This window comes from Brachyhypopomus gauderio, chromosome 14 (genome assembly GCF_052324685.1).
Source record: "Brachyhypopomus gauderio isolate BG-103 chromosome 14, BGAUD_0.2, whole genome shotgun sequence".
NCBI lineage: Eukaryota > Metazoa > Chordata > Actinopteri > Gymnotiformes > Hypopomidae > Brachyhypopomus > Brachyhypopomus gauderio.
This window is the reverse complement of record NC_135224.1, coordinates 10,516,394-10,537,272: the sequence shown is the minus strand read 5'-3', so window position 1 is coordinate 10,537,272 and position 20,879 is coordinate 10,516,394. Positions and strand designations below refer to the sequence as shown.

Here is a 20,879-nt window from a genome sequence, read left to right as displayed (position 1 = left end):
AAATAAAAATAAAATAATAATTGATATCGGGAAGCTAAACAGTTAATCAGCAGTGCATGTTAATGTTCAAGGGCATCACAGCGGCAAAGTCGATTTACCCACTTCCACTTATACACAAAACTATTAAATCAGTCCAGGCATTGATGGAAGCTTGGTATACAGAAAGGAAAAGGCATGCTACTTGTATTCAGCTAACAAAATGAACCACAAGTACTCCCATAGCATGTGGCATTAAACTTGATAACCATCATGAAAGATGTGATCATCAGAATGCGTACTGTGATCATAAATGGTTTTATGATAACATTGAACATGGAGTAAAGGGGATGCATTTACAATCAAGTTCTGTAAAACCCCACGGCACGATTGCATTTATCAAAAATATGGTTGCTGTTTTATTTTTTATTCTTTTCGCTTTTTGTTAGTAGCACTTTACATTAGATTGTACATTCATATAGTGTTTATGAATGCTACTTGTGCTGTGTCGCAAAGGTTTGTCAAGAACTCATTCTAAATACTTAGAGAAGCACATAATGAGACATCTGCTTATTTGAGTGAATAACTTGTTATGTACAGGCTTATTAGTTACTAAGGCCACAATCAGGGATTTCAGAAAAACAGAGGTGGTCCTAAACTAAAATAATACTGAAGCAATACTGAAAAGATACTGAAACACATTTCTGTCTTGAACTTTACTGTCAGAGACACAAGAACTAGCAACATGATATGAAGAGCTATATTTAAAAGCTCTGTAAAACTCTTTATACATGCATTTTATGTACTATTAAACTATAGTACATAAAAGGCTCACAGATGGGATTTATGAAGGCCACTTAAAGCATGTGAAAGGTATGTTCATGAATTCATTTGAACATGGCAAAAATATGCCATATGCCATATGTAAAAATGGCTTCACCAATCCCTGACTGTGGCATGAAGACATTGTCAACTGTAGCCTGTGCGGACACTTAAAGGCTTTATGTAGGTTTTCTTTTAAACTACAGTAAAACTAATCTAAGTTGTAGAGTCTCTATGTGTAAAACTAATTGTGAATTGTATTGCACCTCCTAACAATAAACAAAAAAAAAGAGAGAAAAAAAAGAAAAGATAACAATACAAAAAATACTTTGCTCATACAAAAACGTTTAAGTCCTCATATATATATATATATATATATATATATATATATATATATATATATATATATATATATATATGGGGACTTAATCAAGTCACATGAACATGTGACTTGAACACAGAGGGAGTAATTCTTCGTTTTTTGTTCATTTACCTTGCAATTTCAGTACTGGAGACTTTTTGTATTTTATTGTTTTATCTTCACCTGTTTTATAGACAGTACTAAACAACAACAGTGCAAGACTTTCAGTCTGGCTGACATGTACAATACATACATATATATATATATATATATATATATATATATATATATATATATATATATATATATATATATATATATAATGTATGAATATAGAAGACAGAATACTGGATATGTTAGGCACGGACATAAAAGACATTAAATACATTGAAAGAGGATGTTGGGATTTCAGTTAGTGTACTCAATCATCACTAGTCATAATAAACTCTCATTATTAGTGATAGAAGTTTTCAAAACACTTTCAAAACACAATACTGACATAATGGGGGCTATAAGAAAAATAATTTACAAACACACATTAATTGGATAATTATTTTAATACATCTAATTCCAAGTGAAGATAAAACATGTGATTATGGTAAAACTACTGTCATTGTTGAGATGAACACAAAGAATGAAAAAGAAACAGTATCAAAGGGAGGTAAGACTGATCTATAAGGACACCAGAGCAGGATCAAACTTGGGATGCTTTATATATTTTAAGCAACAACAAATGGAGAATGTCAGATGTTGGTCAGCTCAACTTGTCTGGCATGAGAAGCAGGTGGTGGTGGTACTACTGACCCCTCCCTGCTGGACTCAACCCCACTCCCCTTCTATCTTGGTGTCCTTTACACTTGGTGTTATATGTATATGACTTCAGAAAACCAAGATGCTCCAGACAGAGGTCAGAGGTCCTTCATCAGCTGTACAAGGCAAAATGCTTGTATGTGTGTGGGTGTGGGTATATATATATATATGTATGTATGTATATATGTATATATATGTATACACCCTCTCTCTCACACACACACACACACACACATATTTTTTGTTCTAAGAGCCATCTAGCTTTAGGAATGCAGGCAAATGTAACAATTGCCATATTGCTTGAATGATCAGGTTCCTTAATAGAGAAAGGAAACAAAATGCAATTTTTTTGTGATCAAAGCCTAAAGAACTTCAGCTGAAGGTTGCTTGGCTTGAATGTGGTTTTATACTAATATTTTTAATGAATATTTATTGTTTTGACTGAGCATTTTGTCATAGTTTGGAATGTGATAGGTAGACTCGAACTGAATATAACATATAGTAGATATGTTAATTGGAGACCACTATGAACCGGCTAACAGTGCATAAGTCAAGATTGGCGACATTTATTTTTGCACTATAGCTTAACTTTATGTTCACATTCTATGTGTCCCCAAGCAGCCTGACATGAATGAAAGCATTGGTCCTATCATTCAAATCTTGTCCTGGAGGTACACAGCACAGTTGAATCAATCTTTCATAGGCTTCATATATTATTTTCTAAACACAAGAATAAATAAGATACCTGTCGAGTACTCCAGTATAAAGCATATAGTAAAGTAAAGTAAAGTAAAGCATATAGTAAAGTAAAGTATAAAGTATATAGTTTAGTAAAGTACATAAACTATTGCTACTTCAAAATGGATTTCAAGGGGGAAATCTGCAATTTGATCACTACAGACAAGAAGGAGCAATTGGAGTTATCTTACAGTCATTAAACTTCATGGTTTATGTATGTCTCTGGGTTAGGTTTATTTATTAATTCATGCTATAAATCCACTTACAAAACTCAGTATAACCAGTGGATGCAGTTAGGTTTATAGCAATAACAAGTGTGCCTTAATATTACTTCATTTCACATAATGCCTTCATCCTGTTTCCTGTGGGCACTTGCCTTAGAAGCACCATCTGTTTGTGTCATGTGTTTGGATCAAAATGCGCTTCTCCTAGGGTCCAGACAGTGTGTGTCATGCTAATAAGGTACTTGCAATGAACTACACAGTTCTTGAATGGAATTTCCCAAATGCCCTTCTTCTGCACTTCAGTATATGTGGAGGGGGGAAGGACTGCAAGAGTGATGGGCATGGTAAGTGGAGGTCATGCATTGTGTGCATCTGAGTGTGTGGGCAATGGGGGTTTTGAATGAAATGGGGATGGTGGAAGGAAGGTTGGAACGTTAAAGGGTGGGGGTGGGGTGGCGGTTGAGCTGGCTCAAATACACCAGCTGGCTTTGTCTTTCCCTAGGCAACCATGCCAAGCACATGACAATACAAAGAGTCTGAGAGCGAGAGAGCAAGTGAGACGGAGAGCAAGTGAGACAGAGAGAGAGAGACAGACAGACAGAGAGAGAGAGAGAGAGCGAATAGGGGCCGGATGATAGGAGGTGTTATGAAATAAAACATGCAATATTTGTCCCATCTCCATCACCCCTTACTTCATCACCCTCTATTTACTACTTGGCTCTTTGATCAGTGAAGAGACGAACACACACAAATTCCAACATAAATGCTTCAAACAGACAGCCATGGCAGTGGAAAAATACTGCACGTGGGTTTTAAAAATAGCGCACGTGGGTTTCAAAGGTCCACAGAGGTCCTCAGAAAAAGCTTATGCACATGAGACATACCTGACATCGCTGCATCACTGGGCCATTTTGCATCCCAGACATTTTCAGACAAGGTCCTAAGATTCCTAACAAACAGCAGGTATGCCCACTAATGCAACAGTAGTGCGTTTGTGTTTCAATGAATGAGGTGTGTGTTCGTCCTCGCTGTGAAGTGCTCGCAGTCACGACACACAGGTCTCCTGCCTCCCTCTGTCCTGCTCTCCACAACCACATCCAGATGGTCGATAGGAGACAGATAAGAAGAGAGAGACATGCTGAAACCACTTGGTGAGAGGGAACAGGCAATTAGACATTAACAAGGAAAGCAGAGCGATGCTAAATTTAAAACTTTACCAGAATAGACACTAAAGTATGGCAGGAATGCAGCAATGAGACTGAAAACATGAATCTCTCTCTCTTTTGTAATTTCTGTTTGAATTGAAATGCCCAGATCTTAAGGTTTATTTTCCAGTAACTGAATACAATGCAAAATGTTGCTTATTTGTAACTAACTATATCCACACACGAGCAGAAATGTGACGATCATTAGAACAATCATAAGAACAATCTTAAAACGCAGTGCGGAAAACAGAACGTGCAGGTGCACTCAGTCATTAATCAAAAAAGCTTTTCACATGTGCACAGGCTGTGGAGGCATCTTGTTGAGGCCTTCGGTCTGTAGTTCACATTTGTGCCACTGTGCGTCGTCTTTCAGCAGTGAAGCCTGTGAGCTTTCAGCTCCATTCATTTTGAAGTTATACATGTGTGAGTGAAAAGAGCCCATGTGACCTTCCCAGGTGTTCTGTGAGCCTCGTCAAGGTCCTTTCCGCTTGGCAGTCCAATCGGCATCTAACAAGCATCCCAGCAAACATTCACTGTATCAAAGGATTGGAAGCAGTGCATGCTGGGAGTCCTTGGAATAAAAGAGGTTAAAATAAGCACCAAATTTATTCTCTTGATTAAAGTGAACATACCAATGAGTTTGAGGAAGAATTGCTTATAAAACTATTTCAAATATTATCTTGGCTACAGAGTTCTACAGGATACAGAGTCTTTAATAAAACGATTTTATTTTGGAGACAGTGGCAGATATAAACCAACACCCAGGCCCATATAGGAAGGAGAAGAGCTTATTCAGACTAGAAATGTTGCATGTTCTCACCAAGGGCTTTTGCAGTTTTCCATGTGCCCTAGATAATGGGAATAAACATACAAATTTGCTTTTGCAGGGTTTATAATATGAACTGCCAATAGCTCATAGTGTTTGAACTGGTGTGAAGGAATTTGTCACCATGGCAACATGGTCTTGACACCCCCATTCAGACTAATTATTGTGTGTGCACAAATGTGGAGAGAATTGGTGTGCTCGGTGCTGGAATAGCAGTGCTCAAGCACATATGAAAAAGAGGGATTGCGTTCAGTCAGGAAATGCGTTTGTTTCTGTGTATCTGTGTACATACATAGTATGTACATATACATATACATATATTTAAGTACACACTCCTCTATGTATAATAGTGTACTTACATAACCTGGTTTAACTGTGCTTGGATTGATGTTAGATATGGTAAACATCTCACTGCTAACCATACATAACTCAGGTCTACATTAGGAACTTTCACAAGTGTGGTTTGTACAGATGATAGTACAGCTGACACCTTGTGGCATGAGAGACTAAAGTTCGATGTCACTTCCTTTCCCCATGTTTCATATCAGTGAGTTTATCAGAAAGTGGTGTACTAAACACAAGTTTCATAATGCAGATTTGACTGTATGGCTAAACTCCACATACACACACTCACTGGCCACTTTATTAGGTACACCTGTCCCACTGTTCATTAACATAAATGTTGAACCAGACAATCACATGGAAGCAACTCAGTGCATTTAGGCATGTAGGTATGGCCAAGACGATCTGCTGCAGTTCAATCTGAGCATCAGAATGGGGAAGAAATGTGATTTAAGTGACTTTGAACGTGGCATTGGTTGTTGGTGCCTGATAGACTGGTCTCGGAAACTGATGATCTACTGAGATTTTCACAGACAACCATCTCTAGGGTTTACAGAGAATGGTCAGAAAGAGAGAAAATATCCAGTGAACGGCAGATGCCTTGTTGATGCCAGAGGTCAGAGGAGAATGGGCCAGACTGGTTTGAGCTGATAGAATGGCAACAGTAACTCAAATAACCAGTCGCTACAACCGAGGCATACAGAAGAGCATCTCTGAACGCACAACACATCAAACATTGAGGCGGATGGGCTACAGCAGCAGAAGACCACACCGGGTGCCACTCTTGTCAACTAAGAACAGGAAACTGAGACTACAATTCGCACAGGCTCACCAAAATTGGACAATAGAAGTTTGATTTCTGGTGCAGATGGTAGGGTCAGAATTTGGCGTCAACAACATGAAAGCATGTCCATCCTGCCTTGTTCCTGGCACACTTTGGGCCTATTAGTACCAACTGAGCATCACGTCAATGCCACAGCCTATCTGTGTAGGATAATGCGCCATGTCATTAAGCACAAATCATCTCAGACTGGTTTCTGAGGCAACTGCATGATGCTATCATGTCAATTTGGGTCAGTCTCTCTGAGTAATGTTTCCACTTTGTTGAATCTATGCCACGAAGGATTAAGAAAGTTTTGAAGGCAAAAGGGGGTCCAACCCGGTTCTAGCATGGTGTACCTAATAAAGTGGCTTGTGAGTGTATATGAAGTAAGTACCTAATAAGGCATGCTGACCTCCAGGCATAGATCTTTCAGGGGGTAGACCTTATTTCAAAAGCATCTTAGGGGCATCTTAATATCACCTGCACTGTTAGACTGAACAAAGTCATGCTCTCTGTCACATTGAAAGAAGAATTGAAAAGCACACAGAGCAATTCTCCACACACATACACTCTTAGAGCTGAAAGTGATTACATCGTCAGACACACTTTTGTGCAAGCACAGCTTTGGCCTGCGTAATTTCAGAGTAAGAACTGAGCTTTACGGAAACTCCCACGTGCTAAAGAGCACAGGATGTCACTTCCTTCCTCCTCAGGCCTGTTAGATTATGAGTGAGATGGTAGTGTACAAACATGAGCTGATCTGAGAGGCAGAGCCTGCGTTTGAGAGGACCCTGAAAAATCAATGCCGCCGGTCCCTTGCCAGCACAATATATGCAGAGCAGAGCCATTTTGGTTCTTCTTCTTCATCGTCTGGCTTACCCTTGTAAGCCATTGGAGTGAAAACTGAACAGAGTAAAGAAAGAGTAATCGGCCTGAAGGTGTTTGTGTGGGAGAACAGCCATGACGAATTCACTCCGTTTGTTTTTCATCATCACCTTTCTGCACGCAGGTATCGGTATCTATCTATCTATCTATCTATCTATCTATCTATCTATCTATCTATCTTATACAACTTTACAAAGCATTTGTAATCAGGTTGTTAGTAGGTACTGGAAACCTGTAATGCGAGGAGTCAGATGTCAGATGTAAGACATTCAGATGTCAGCTGAAAATGATAATGCTTAAAAGAAAAGAATGGACACAGATGTGACTTGGACCGGTTTGAACATGCATGCATGCAAGAGATCAAACCACAGTCACCACAGTGTACCCTTAAAATTAAAGACAGAGAGCGGCCTTTGCCACTAGGTATCAGTGTACATATTCACAAATACAAATATCTCATTTAGCAACTAGAAGTACAGACAGCGTCAAAACTGTGGCAGCACGACAGCCAAGAGGATTATCAACAGAACAATCATAACAGCTTGGCTATTTCTATTTATTTTGTTTATTCTCTTTCAACAGGCATCTCCAACAGCAGTATAATCATCAGTTACAGAAAGGAAGTAGAGAGCCTTATCCTGACCTGTGAACTGTCTGGACATGAGAATCTAACCCAGGTCAACTGGGAGATACAGTGGCCTAACCACACCAAAGTCGGCACCTTTCATCCCGTTTACGGCACCTACGTTCCCCCTGAGTACAGTGACAGAGTGAGCATTGAGGGTAGACATCTGAGCTCTTCCGTATCACTTTCCCTGGAGAAGACGCCTTTAGCCGACATCGGACAAATCTGCTGTGTGTTCATCACGTTTCCGTCAGGCCATCTGATGCAGTGCACCACGATCAGCGACAATGACGGCGTTAATGCTAATAACAGAATGAGTATTCTGACTTTATCTGCCCACTTTCACAATCCATATGCCCGGATCTTGGTTTTCGCATGGATGTCTGTGCTTATGACATGTGTTTGTGTATCTGTGTCCAGCTGAAGCCAAGCAGGCAGGCCGTGACCTGGGGTTGTTTGGACAGCTGGGAGCAATGACCGTCGGGTGCATTCTCTCCCTCTTCTTCTTTATCGCCCCTGTGTACCTTTGCCACAAATGTTTCTGTACAAGGTAGTGCCACAGTCACCTCCCTTTTGAAAAAAAAGATAATGTCTGTAATGTTTGACTTTGTTATAAATATTATTGTATTTTTTTGTACTAATGTGTTTAAACACATTCTCTGTAGTTTTTTAACTGAGGTATTCCTTATCCTAGGAGAAAGCAGTTTCGAGTCCAACAGGCTCATTACACAGACCCATCAACACCATCTGAGGTATGAACTAAATGCAGCTAAAAGTTAAGATACACACACAGACACACACACACACACACAGTGTGTTTTTTTAGAATAAACAAATAAAACACAGAAATAACATTCACATAAATTTTTAAATAATAGGATAATGCTTCTTTTTAAGTTCCATGAATACCTACTTGGTCTCAAACTGACCTGGCATAAAAGTGCTTACAGTTGTGGTATGTGAGCTTCCTGTTTTTGGGGTTATTCTTCTCACTCATGTTCTACTTGCACAGTGGTTAAGCTATTGTAAAGATGTTAAAGTGTGTAGCCACTCAGTATGTTCTGTCACAGATAACAGTTTCAACATTTTCCATTAAGTAATGGAAAAGTCTTACTAGTATGTACAAAAAAAATGTAAGAATCAGTGTAAATCAAAAAGAAAAATCAGTATGAATGTTGAAAATGATGCTTGGTAAGCTGTATGCTGTGATATAACGAGTACTAACTAAGGGAAAGGGTAATTCAGCTTTCCCTTTCAAAGCAGTTATCATGAGAAATTTTGCCCAGGCCTTATTTAAAATGAAAACATACAGTGAAAATATGCGATGTGCTGTTGTGTTTGTTCAGACATACACAGAAAATGCACAAGAAGTACGACATCCTGCCCCTTCGTCTGGCTTTGACCCCACAAAGCTATATGCGAAGATTAAAAATGACCTGTACTATGGTCGCCTGTGGAAGGCATACCAGGGCAGAGCCCGTGTATCAACACAAGGATCACCACCCGGCTCAAAGATTTACTACCGTTTAGGAGAGCACCCTCAACCACAGACAGATGAAGTGGACAGGCCCAAAAGCCCAGAGGTTACTATGACAGACAGCAACAACTGAACACAGATTTTATTCAGTATCCACTAGAAATTTAAATTTTCCCCAAATAGCCTACCGAAACAAAAATGCACTATGTCATCAAATGATCAAAAGGAGAGAAGCAACAATTCTGACCCAGCAGAAGCTGAAAGAAAATTTTCCAACTGGGAAAATTCCAGTTCTTTGTCATTACTAATGTTCTAAAAACTTTTTGAGCTTGCTTGCACATTGTCCTAAAGTATATATTTTGTCTTTCTTTTGTTATCACTTGTACATAATTAAATGTATTGAGTACATTCTATGTATAATATATATGGAATTTTACAGAATAAAGTATATATTTTGTATACATTCTCATTCCTCGTTTGTATTATACCTAAGCATGCACCATTTTGATACGTACGTGCATATATTTTCAATTGTAAAACACAGAATGGCATCAGTACTATTAGGCAATAGATCCAAATCACCAATGGAAATAACTACAAGATCTACAATGATTAACTGTGATGTATGGCATACGGTACACGATTTATCGTTTTTTTTTAATGAATTTGTGATTTGTATAACCGAGTACTTCTCGCATTCGATCTTCGATTCGAATGTGGCTGTAAAACACGTAAGGCGTAACCCCAGACATAGCAAAATAAAATGTTTTGCTTTGCTGTTTTATTTTCGCTTGGTGGCGACAAGATACAATTATTGAGCACAAAAACCAAGACAAAATGTTTTATGATTGCTGCCTATTACATATTGCCTATTACCGACTGTTTTGGGTTCTTTTGGCTAAATGATTTATTTGCTGACCTGTTCAACGTGTGTTTAAGTACATTTTACCTGAAGTTGCTAAACATTAACGTCACTTAAATCGGCCGACATAAAACCACGCATAATAAACCAAGCTGCATCTTTTCCTACGTGACCGTGATATTGAATGTAACTTATTTCAAAGGTTTCACAAGCACTCAGTGATAAAGTTTATGGCCACAGCTGATAGTCGTCAGAGATATAAATATCTTCCATTCTGAATCTTCGCTGCTTCACGTCAAAGGTAAGTGCTTCAGACAAACCAATCTTTGGTCCTAGTTTAAAATGTAATACACTGTCACTTACGTTTGTGAGAATAAGACAGTGGCCCTCCTTAACCGTTTTTAAAAAGATAATCGACAACTTAAATCCGCTGTCCTAAGTAACCAAAGTTTAGACAGCATGCATGCAACGACGGCAAAACGGTATTTTCTTAGGCTGAAAACAATTACTGGCTTGGCTACAGTTTGTATATTTTGTGTCATACTTGCTGATGGATCAAGCAGGATTCAAGGATCTTTTGGGATTCTATGAGCTTTAGCGGTGGCAACGTTAGATAGCCACACTCCTACCTACCAATAAGAACGTGATTGGTGTACGATGATTCAGTACAGGAAAAAAGAGATATGTTGTTAATGTATGTAATCGTTGGTGCTGAGCGATAAAGAAATCATCGTGTACGTTACTCAGAGTGGATCCACCACACTAGTCAATCTACCGTGCGTGTCTCAGCAGTTTCGAGGAGAGCAGGGCGGGGGTAGGACAGACAAAGTGGATCATACCACTTGCGATGCAACGGGGTTGCTGTATTTTTTGTTGCTGTTAAATTTTAGGTTTAATCATATATTATCTATGATTTGACCATTTTTCAGTTTATCAAAGACTTCCGTTAAACACAAACCTACGTTAAAAATGCAACTGTTTTATTGTTATTTTTAGAGGCTGAAAATCAATTCAGGGGCTATTCACGCCAGTGAGATCAACAATAGGCTATCAGTAGTTTTTTGTCCATGCAAACTAGAGGTGGGCAATACTGTGAATTGTGGTATCGATCCAATACCAAGTAAACGCATGGCCAGTATCGCCGATATCGATACTGATACTGATCCAAAGGATCCAAATATCTAGGATAGAATTTCACCAAACATTGTATGTGACAACAAAATACTTTGTTATCACAATCAAAATTTTTGTTTAGAAACAATGGATCAGTAGCAAAACAAAGTTTGCTTAAATTTTTTGCTTAGGAAAATAAATATTTTTTGAGGTAGAATACACAAAAAATACAAAAATGAATAAAATTATCCACTCACTAAATATATTTTCTAGTTCTTTCTTTTATTTTTTCCAAATAGAATTGTTCTTAGGAAAAAAAAGGAATTTTCTTCCTTTCATTGCAATTGTTTTTTCTTAAATAAATAAACAGAGAGTAAATAATATGACTCAAAACAATTTTTAACTTTTTTTCAACTTTTTTTTTTACCTCTGTATGTTTAAAATCTATCTCTAGTCTATCTCTCATGATATTATATATTTCAATCCTTGTAATTTTGTTTGCACTATGTGCACTAGCATATTGTTTTTATTCTATAAAATTCCCTGTTGTGGGATAATTAAAGCTTTATCTAATGTAAATCTAAGATACCACTTGTACTAGGTAATTTAAATGTCTTAAGTATATATATATATATATATATATATATATATATATATATATATTAGTGGTGGGCCGTTAACGGCGTTCGTTAATTTGATACTCTTATCGGGCGATATAAAAATTATCGCCGTTAATCTATTCTTAAAGTTGGATTGGGAACTGGGTCAAAATGGGTAAGCAAACTATGATGACTTTCACCTTGATAGTTTAGCTCGGCTGTATTCCTAACCAAATTGCACAGTAGGGGCGAGGACGAGTTTTCAAACCTGTCAATTACAAATCGTTCGTGTGTTTACATGGATGCAGCCACGAAGTCGCCAGGTTTGCTTCATGGAAAATTCATTTTTAGGAACGTAAAGTGTTACCGGAGTGGAGCTCGGAGCGGTCGTTTTCTGCATGGTCCTAGCGCTAGATTCATCGCTATGTAAATATTTCTTTTTAACCGTTAAAACTGCAGAGGACCAAAACCGGCTTTTGAAAAAAAATTACGTAATTACAAATTACGTCCGTGAGGGTAAATGTACTAAATGTTGGCTTACATTTCAAATATCATGTTTAGCTGAATAAGGCTTACAAATTCATGTTTAACTGAATAAACCGAACATGAGTAGCCTACATTTTATTGAGCATGCTTCCTCAATCAGTCATTGAAGCATTTTGGAAACAGGAGATGAGCCCCTGGTCTAACGCACCCCCTGTATTAAGAAACCCTATCTCAAAAACTGACTTTTAGTCATTACTTGGGTAGCACGCATATGAGCCATTTTAATATAGATTAATCTAGATTAATTTCAAGATTTCAGTGAGATTAATCTAGATTTAAAAAATTTATCTATGCCCACCCCTAATATATATATATTAGTGGTGGGACTTTAACGCGTTAATTTCGATTAATTAATTACAGGAAAATTAACGCACTAAAAAAATTAACGCATTTTAACGCATTTAACGGACGAGACACTTTTGCACCGTGGAATGTTTCTCAGTGCGCGAGTTCCGGGCATACAGATTATGGACACACAATAAGATGATCATGATGGAGATGACTGAAGAGGCTACGCTGGTGGATGGGAAATTTAAATATAAGAAACTTTCAGATGGAAGTACAAACAAAAATAGTGTTATTTACACTTTATGTAGGAAGGAGTTCGCTTATCACAGGAGCACTTCCACCCTTCGTTACCACCTCAACGCAAAACATGTTGCGGCTAAAGCTGGGCGTACACTGTGCGATATTTTAAATCGTGTACTCAGCTCCAGCTCAAACTGTACGACTAAATCGCAGGGAGAGTCGGCTCGTGGAGCTGCTTCAACAGTGCGATACTCTCACGAGGAGCGATTTGAATTTCAAACATGTTTGATGTTCTTGCGACGCTGCGATTTCTGATCGGGAGTTGGTCGTGAGGTGTGAATCGTTCCTCGTTTACCTGTGTAAACTATACGATGCACGACACGCGATTGAGCCGAAACGAGTGAAAAATCGGCTGAAAATGGACCAAAAATCGCACAGTGTACGCCCAGCTTAACGCGCAGGTCAGTAATGATAACTTAGCTGCTAAATGTATTCCTAGTACGATAGGGTGACCAAACGTACGTAATTCACATCCTGTGAGGAAACGTCCTGGTTTTTAAATGACCTTCATTGGACCATTAAGACTGGATTAAACTTTCGCGAATGGCCGTAGCGCGCGACTCCGCACGCGTTTATACATGATGCGTCACATTATTTGTGTTGTCTGCTCTCTGTGGTCGAAGATAAATGCTTACAAGAAGCGCTGCGAATTGCGTCAACTGATGCAAGTTATGAACTACCGTCCAGGGGTGAGTTTCCCAAAACGTTCTTAGCGCCAAGTACTTCTTAACCTCGTACGTAAGAACGAGGTGACGAAGTACTTGGCACTAAGAACGTTTTGGGAAACTCACCCCAGAAAGACAATGTCGAAGAAAATCCAGCAGCTGTATGATGAGGAAAGAATTAAAACAGGTTATTGTGAAGAGTGCCACAAATGTGGCTCTGACTGGGGATCACTGGACCTCTGTTAGCAACAAGAATGATCTTGGTGTGACAGCTCATATTATAGATGATGAATCTATAGATGATGAAGATCCAGTCATTTGCTTTGAGCATGCAGAAGACCACTTCTAGGCACTATGAAGATGCCTATGGCAGAGGCCTGGGAAATTAAAGAAAGTCTACCATCTAAAATGGTATTAAAAAACATCTTCTGATTTACTTCAATTCTTCCAATATCCTGAGCAAAACTCCCTAAATTAAACAACATTTTTGGTCAGAATTTCCAATGTTCTGAACTGTTTTCTGCACACTACACATATATTGGTCTTCGTAGTAGACTGGTGGAAAAATAAACAAGATGTTGAAGTTTATGATTATGTTCATTGATTCATTCATCATTCAAACTTAAATTAATATTTCTCATGTTAAATACTGAAATGCGATTAAAATGCGATAAATTTCGATTAATTAATTACAAAGCTTCCGATTAATTCCGATTAATATATATATATATATATATGTGTGTGTGTGTGTGTGTGTGTGTGTGTATAGGCTATTGTATATGAATCTATGCATGGCACGTAGTGTATATGACAGCGTTTATTGTCATATGGACAATATTAATTCCAGCAATAATATGATTACAAAGCCACATAGTGGCTTTTAAATAGTCCACCATAAGACCACCAAACAAGTTGTTTTACGCAAAGTGCATCCTAAAGAACAACCTACAATTCTAACGTGGGTATTTCTTCCTCTTAGCTATTTGTGGTGGTTAGTTTTAATCTAAGAATTTCAATAGCTTAAAAAAAAAAACGCAGTGCGCAGTGCTCTGGAACCTTTAAGACCGCCACTTGCGTCCGTGTTAACCGTGTTAAGGTAATTTGTACATGGTGCCTTAGACGTTGCAGAGGCGACAGCAGTACATTTAAAATAACATGTTATCTACAATTTAAACTGCTCTATGTTTTCATAGTCTGGCCCGGATTTTCTGGGACAAGTTGTTTTTTTTTCTGATCTCCGCTGCATACCGTCAGCCCGCATCAGCTGGCCCAGTCCGCGGCCCGGTCCAACTCGTTCATGTGTTTACAGGATCAGTCTGCGGCCTGCGCGGTCCAACTCGTTCATGTGTTTACAGGATCAGTCCGCGGCCTGCGCTGAGCAGGTTAGTCTGACTGGAGCGGGGGAGGAAATAACACCGTTAAACAGCAGCGTGACTACGGGCTGTTTAGATAGATTAATCCAGATTAATTTCAAGATTTCAGTGAGATTAATCTAGATTAATGAGTGAGATTAATCTATGCCCACCCCTAATATATATATATATATATATATATATTGTGATCCATTGCCACTTTGCTTCACTCTTTCGCAGGTTTTTATAAGCTATTAATTGGAAAAATAATTTGTGGATCTTCGCTTTTTCGCCAGTTTTCTGCGTTATTCGAAAAAATAAAAAATCCCGAAAGCAGGGGCGGTTTGATAATTAGGGTGATTGGGTGATTCACCACGAAAGGATGAAAAGGAAGTTTTTTTTTTCTCTCACATTCTATCATGGTATTTAATTAGCTATGCCTGTTCTGGATAGCGTCTCTTGCCTCTAGATGCCATTGTCCAATCAGCGTTGAGGTGCATTCCCTGTAGTACCACCGCTTTTGGGGCGATTTGAGTCTAACTGAAAATCGCCCCTACTGCTCTTGTAGACTCTCATGTTAAATGTTTTTTTTCTAAAGTGTAGGCGCTGCAATGCAATGTCTATGGGTTCCGGGAGGGCTTGCCCTTACGTGCTTGTGTCAGACGTAATGTAGGTAAAATAATCTGCTCAACACGGCCAGCGTTGCTTCAACTCAAATCAACTCAATCGTTTCATTAAGAGAAGTGCCATTCTGTCGTCATAATAATCAAGATAAACTAGCAACTAAGGAATTAGGGCCACCGAGACCAAATTTCAACATTAAACAAGTGAAGTGTCCACAAAGGGAGGAAAAGAATACAACCAAGGATTTTTGCGAAACTGGTATGAAGGGAAAACATGGCTAGCAGGCTGTGAAGTAGCGCGTGCCCTTTTCTGCTTTCCCTGCATTCTGCTCCATGCTTAATGCTGTTGCCCATTTATATTCTAACACCTAAACTAAAAAGCTGTCTGAGGAATACAGAAATTATTGTGAGTGGGAAAGATTCACTTTATTTAATTAATGGTAAATCTGGCCTCTCTCCATGTTTAAAGTTGTTTGTGAGGGCAAATTGAGAGATGACTATCTCAGTTAAATGTTCATTGTAGAGCTTTAACCAAGATGATATTTACAAGATATATCGGTGCACAAATACTGTACAGTCTATAATGTAAAGACAGATATATATTTATCATTATATTTTCATTGGTTAAGTCACTGTTTTTTATTTACCCACTGAAATGATCACCTTGGATGTCATCACAATTGCCCCCCCTGAGATATTTGTCAGAGGCCGCCACTGCACAAAATGTATAAAAATATATTACAAATATTAATTCTAACAATAAAAGAATGTTATGAATAATAAAATAATACGAATTGCAGTATATAATGCATAAACGAGGGATTACTGTACTTCTCTTCCTCCCGGACATTTCAATACTGTGGTGGTGTCTCTCTCCATACTGTGAGAGTCGACTCGAGGAGAGCGCTGATTGGGTGGGATCGAATATCGAAAGCTAGAGTACTCGTATTTTTACTCGAGTATTGTTCAATATCAATACCAGCGTTGGTATTGATATTATCGATATTTGGATCGATCCGCCCACTTCTAATGCAAACTACTTGTTTGACGCTTCATTTTCACATCTACCGGACAAACATGCATTTCATTGATTAGAACTGTTATTGTTTCATGTTTATCCGTAAATGCTGATAAACTCCTCATGGTGTCAAAGAACTGTTGCTGATTACACAGAATTCCATAACTTGGGTCTATTTTTATTACGTATTTCATTTTAAAGACAGTTTAGTGATAAACTCCGTGAATTCAGTTTGGCTTCAGTCTTTCAGAAGTTTAAGTGCATCTGGAAGAATTAGATACAGTATAGTGTACGTTAATTAAGGAGGAACCAAATCTCCTTAGTTGCTCTTTTCCACTAGGAAAACAATGGAGGCACAGCTTGTAACGAAGGATGCTGGGTTAACTTTCTGGCTGGCCAGACCGCAGGACTATGATGAAGTGATGGCCATATCAAAAGGCATTTATGGGGGCAATGACTACTTACCTCATCGCTACCACACCTGGATGACTGAGCCAGACAGAGTGGTTATTATTGCTAGAAGAGATGGGAAGCTGGTAAGTGTTAGACCTTTAAGGTCAGGGTTCATTCAGGAACCGTAGTTACTTCATCACATTAGATAAGGGACTACACCATTTTGTCGTGGCAAAAAAGAAAATGTGCAGCATCTAACAATATTATGTAATCATTCCTATGTTTTTGCTATGGTCACGTAAAAGTCCAAATTCACAATGCAATATGGCTCAGCTAAGTTTTGTAAACAGAGTAAATGTTGCCAAACTCTTCTTTATTTGATATACCAAAATAAAGGATGCATCAACAATAAAAATTTCATTCTGTTTTCTCGGTTGTTCAGTGATTAATTTCTGTTTGCCTGTAGGTGGCACTGGATTCTGCAGTGGTGGTTGATGGGGGTCAGACTGTGGTGATGGAGGGATTAAGGGTGTGCCTGAGCGAAAGAGGTTGTGGCGTGGCTGGAGTGATCCAAAGAGTGACTGACAACTACATCAAACAGGTTTACCCCAGTGTAAAGACCAAGAGACTGTTGAGAGGTGATGACCCACCACCTGAGAAGCTCTCCAAATTCACTGTTCTGGCTGAACGCGTGAGTAATTTTTATTTTATTTTTTTTACATAAATTCACTTTTATTAAATCATCTTAAATTAGCCAATTTAAAATAAACTAAATAGCATTGTCATCTTTTTATTGTATTGGACATGAATAAAAAAAAGAAAAGCAGATGAAAGTTATTCAGGGTCTTTAATATGAAATGACTCGATAATTTAAAATTCACTTCAGAACTTGAAACCTCTAAATAGCCCTTAGGGCTAATAGACGAATGTTCCCATGCAAGCTAGTCTCCATTCTGAACTCTTCAGCACTAACGCCAACCCTGACATAGATTATTAGTTATCTTACTTATGATAATTTTTTTCAGTATACTGCTTTGGTTACCCCTCCCTTTTTACGTTTCTCAGGCTATTCTGTCTCTGCGTGGAGAGGCAGAGAGCTTTAACAGCTTTGTCTTAGGCCTGAAAGCAAAACTGGACAGTATGGACAAGACAAGTGGACCCACAGACAACAAGAGTGATCTAGTTGTTGTAAAGGACAGACAACAGCTCAAGGCCCTACTCCTGGACCCTGACCTATCCACCAGGATTGAGCTTCCTGGAGGGGCCTTTGTCCAAGATTGGCTGCCTCTGAAGCCAATAGAAAGCAACTTGGAAATCTTAGAAAGGCTGAACCTTACCTGGTTGGCTAACTGTTGCAATGGAAAGCCAACTTTTATGAGCTTTCATACGCCTGCCTACTCTATTCCATTTAATGGAGGTTCCTTGCGATTAAATATAGACATGTTTGGAGCTAATCTTTCTTTGGCAAGGAAGGCATTGGTTGCCCATTTGGAACAGAGTATGGGGCAATTTCATGGTATTGTTTTGGTTAATATCTACATGCCCCAAACCATGTGGGAGGGTATGAGAGAGTTCTGTGACGGAGATGAGCAAGTGAAGCAATGCAGGCATTACTGGAAGCAAGTGTTTCTGGAGAAAGAATTGCCATGATTGGCAGGTAAACACAGACAGCAGATGTCTGAAATATCACTTATGGGACGTTTAGAAGCAATATTTTCAGTATATACAATTAATTCACTCAGTTACAGATATTACATATCATGTATTTGCTGCCAAAATCCAGAAACACAGTATGCACCTGAAAAAGTGAGCATGCTATCTGTAATTTTGTAATCAAAATCACTACAGCTGGCTTAACCATTCAGTTATATGTATCCTGGTACTGGCGTGTGATATCTGTACTGGTCAAATCAAATGAAAAGCATTGTCACACAGATCAACATTTCTATGTCGTTTTTTGCACCCTTTTTAGAATGCTAACAATTTAAAAAATAAAGTCTGCACTGGTCTTATTCATTTGTCCAATTTCTATCTTTTATGTTTTATTAATAATGACTAATCAACATTAAATGTTTATTTGAAAATGTTACTAAAAACAACTGTACATGTTTAAATAAAAATCTTAATTGTAAGTGGATGTACACATGCAGTATTTCTAGGTATCAGGAAATTGGAGTAAGATGTAAATAAATAACAGCTTAACATTCCCCCCAAACATCACTACATAATTTCCATGCACAAAACACCTTTACATGTTTTAGTGTAACATTGGTAGCACCAACCATTTCATAATCAGAAACATATTATCCACCATTCCCCTTTTGTTGTCTGTGTCATATTTGTACTGTTTTACCTTACTCTAGTAGCGTACCCCTACCGTACCTTTTCTTTAAAGCCAGTATGGTCTGGCTACTGCATGTCCCCAATATCACCGATAAAAAGTAGGACGCTCTTTGGCTCAACTTAAATGCATTATTCAGCTTTTATTCAAGACAATATACACCCCAGGAGTATTTTAGCTAAGCAAACTAAAAATAAGGAGGGGCACTGAGGGCTTTACCGAAAGTAACAATCAGAAACACAATTGGTAAACACACACACACACACTCGTGAACACTCTCCCAAACCCGAACACCGCTCATTACACACTTGTGACCAGGCAATCGCCCCCAGCCACTCGTCTCGTATCGGCAGTTGTCCTCCGCAGTACATTATAACAGCAGCATAGCCAGTTCGTTTCGTGTGCGCACACTCGCGGACTATTTGCGACTCCTGCCAACCCCGCACAACTAAAATCGCCAGCACTTTATATGATCGTGTTGCTTCCCCATAGGACACACAGGTCATGCCCGCCCCTCTGCGTGTCCTCATCACGTTCATCACATTATCCCCCCATACGAAGAGACCCGTCCTCGGGTCTCACTTTAATTCATCACGTAGTCTTTTTGCCAAGCAGGAACTCTGGCCCGTCGAGACAGGTCTATTGTCATTGGATGGCTGTAGGTGTATCCCAGTTGTAGATTCCGGACTATTGTCAGTACATGGATGTGAGCCAGTCAATGTCGTGGATTCTTGACTAGATGAAAGGCATCCGTCCGATCCTTCCCCACAGTTATGCCGCTGTTGTCCCTCCTCCTGAAGTCCTTGCGAAACTGCAGGGGGTCTAAAGGTCTGTTCCACTCCCGATGTAGAGGCCAAGGTAGTCCCATCCACAGGTCTAGTCAAACCAGGTCCCAAGGCAAGCTCTTGGTGTCTACAAATGGCAACATGGACTGATCTAAGTCTCCCTTCCAGCTCATCCACATATCCCCCAAGGGATTGATGGGACTTCCTGACCCCAATATCAAACAGCAAATCAACAGGCATCACAATCTCCCTCCCAAAAACAGAGTAATAAGGGGAAAATTTGGTGGTAGCCTGAACACTACTACGGTATGCCATCATCACGTAGGGTAACAGTTCATCCCAATTTCTTTGATTAGCGTCCACAAACATGGAAAGCATTGTTGTGAGAGTGCGATTAAAGCGCTCCACCAGCCCATCGGACTGGGGATGATACGGGGTAGTCCTTGTTTTGTGAATTTCCAGGAACTCACATATTGCTCGGAATAGCACAGAGTCAAAATTTTTCCCTTGGTCTGTGTGGATACTACGCGGCGCACCCCACCTCAGGATGAACTGTTCCACCACAACTTTGGCCACCGTCTTGGCATCTTGAGCCTTCATTGGGAATGCCTCACACCATTTAGTAAAATAGTCAGCAATAACGAGTATGTACTTGTTCTCCCTAGGAGTAACAGGCAAGGGTCCGACAATGTCTATGCCGAGCTTCTCAAAGGGATACCCAGCTCTTATCGGACGAAGTGGCGCTCGAGGTTCTACTCCCGTAGTTTTATATGCTGCACACATCTCACATTGCTTACACCAATCTATAGCATCCCCACTCCACCCGGGCCAATAAAACCGTGTCCTAATCTTATCCCTCAACTTTGCCATTCCCAGATGA

The 20,879-nt window shown here is 39.2% G+C and overlaps 3 protein-coding genes across 3 annotated transcripts in view; all 3 read left to right on the top strand.

Annotated features, from left to right (window-relative positions):
- Positions 1–6,837: 6,837 nt before the first annotated feature.
- LOC143475390 (uncharacterized) lies at positions 6,838–9,560 on the top strand. Its single transcript, XM_076973247.1, has 5 exons — positions 6,838–7,136; positions 7,595–7,954; positions 8,058–8,187; positions 8,332–8,389; positions 8,984–9,560. Exons 1-5 carry the CDS (start codon positions 7,088–7,090, stop codon positions 9,245–9,247), a joined length of 861 nt encoding a protein of 286 aa, XP_076829362.1. The 5' UTR covers positions 6,838–7,087; the 3' UTR covers positions 9,248–9,560.
- A 588-nt stretch (positions 9,561–10,148) lies between these two features.
- LOC143475655 (histidine N-acetyltransferase-like) lies at positions 10,149–18,909 on the top strand. Its single transcript, XM_076973536.1, has 4 exons — positions 10,149–10,277; positions 16,821–17,016; positions 17,340–17,564; positions 17,939–18,909. Exons 2-4 carry the CDS (start codon positions 16,828–16,830, stop codon positions 18,521–18,523), a joined length of 999 nt encoding a protein of 332 aa, XP_076829651.1. The 5' UTR covers positions 10,149–10,277; positions 16,821–16,827; the 3' UTR covers positions 18,524–18,909.
- Positions 10,167–20,879, top strand: part of LOC143475654 (histidine N-acetyltransferase-like) — a 35,740-nt gene continuing 25,027 nt past the window's right edge. The window contains exon 1 of the mRNA XM_076973535.1: positions 10,167–10,277. The gene's annotated coding sequence lies outside the window, so the exon portion shown is untranslated. The remainder of the gene's footprint in view (positions 10,278–20,879) is intronic.

Excerpts from the sequence above, each read along its gene's own strand:
- LOC143475390 (XM_076973247.1), top strand. The coding sequence starts at position 7,088 with ATGACGAATTCACTCCGTTTGTTTTTCATCATCACCTTTCTGCACGCA. Across the intron at positions 7,137-7,594 it reads CATCACCTTTCTGCACGCAG|GCATCTCCAACAGCAGTATA; the intron begins GTATCGGTATCT and ends CTCTTTCAACAG. Across the intron at positions 8,188-8,331 it reads CACAAATGTTTCTGTACAAG|GAGAAAGCAGTTTCGAGTCC; the intron begins GTAGTGCCACAG and ends TCCTTATCCTAG.
- LOC143475655 (XM_076973536.1), top strand. The coding sequence starts at position 16,828 with ATGGAGGCACAGCTTGTAACGAAGGATGCTGGGTTAACTTTCTGGCTG. Across the intron at positions 17,017-17,339 it reads CTAGAAGAGATGGGAAGCTG|GTGGCACTGGATTCTGCAGT; the intron begins GTAAGTGTTAGA and ends GTTTGCCTGTAG. Across the intron at positions 17,565-17,938 it reads TCACTGTTCTGGCTGAACGC|GCTATTCTGTCTCTGCGTGG; the intron begins GTGAGTAATTTT and ends TACGTTTCTCAG.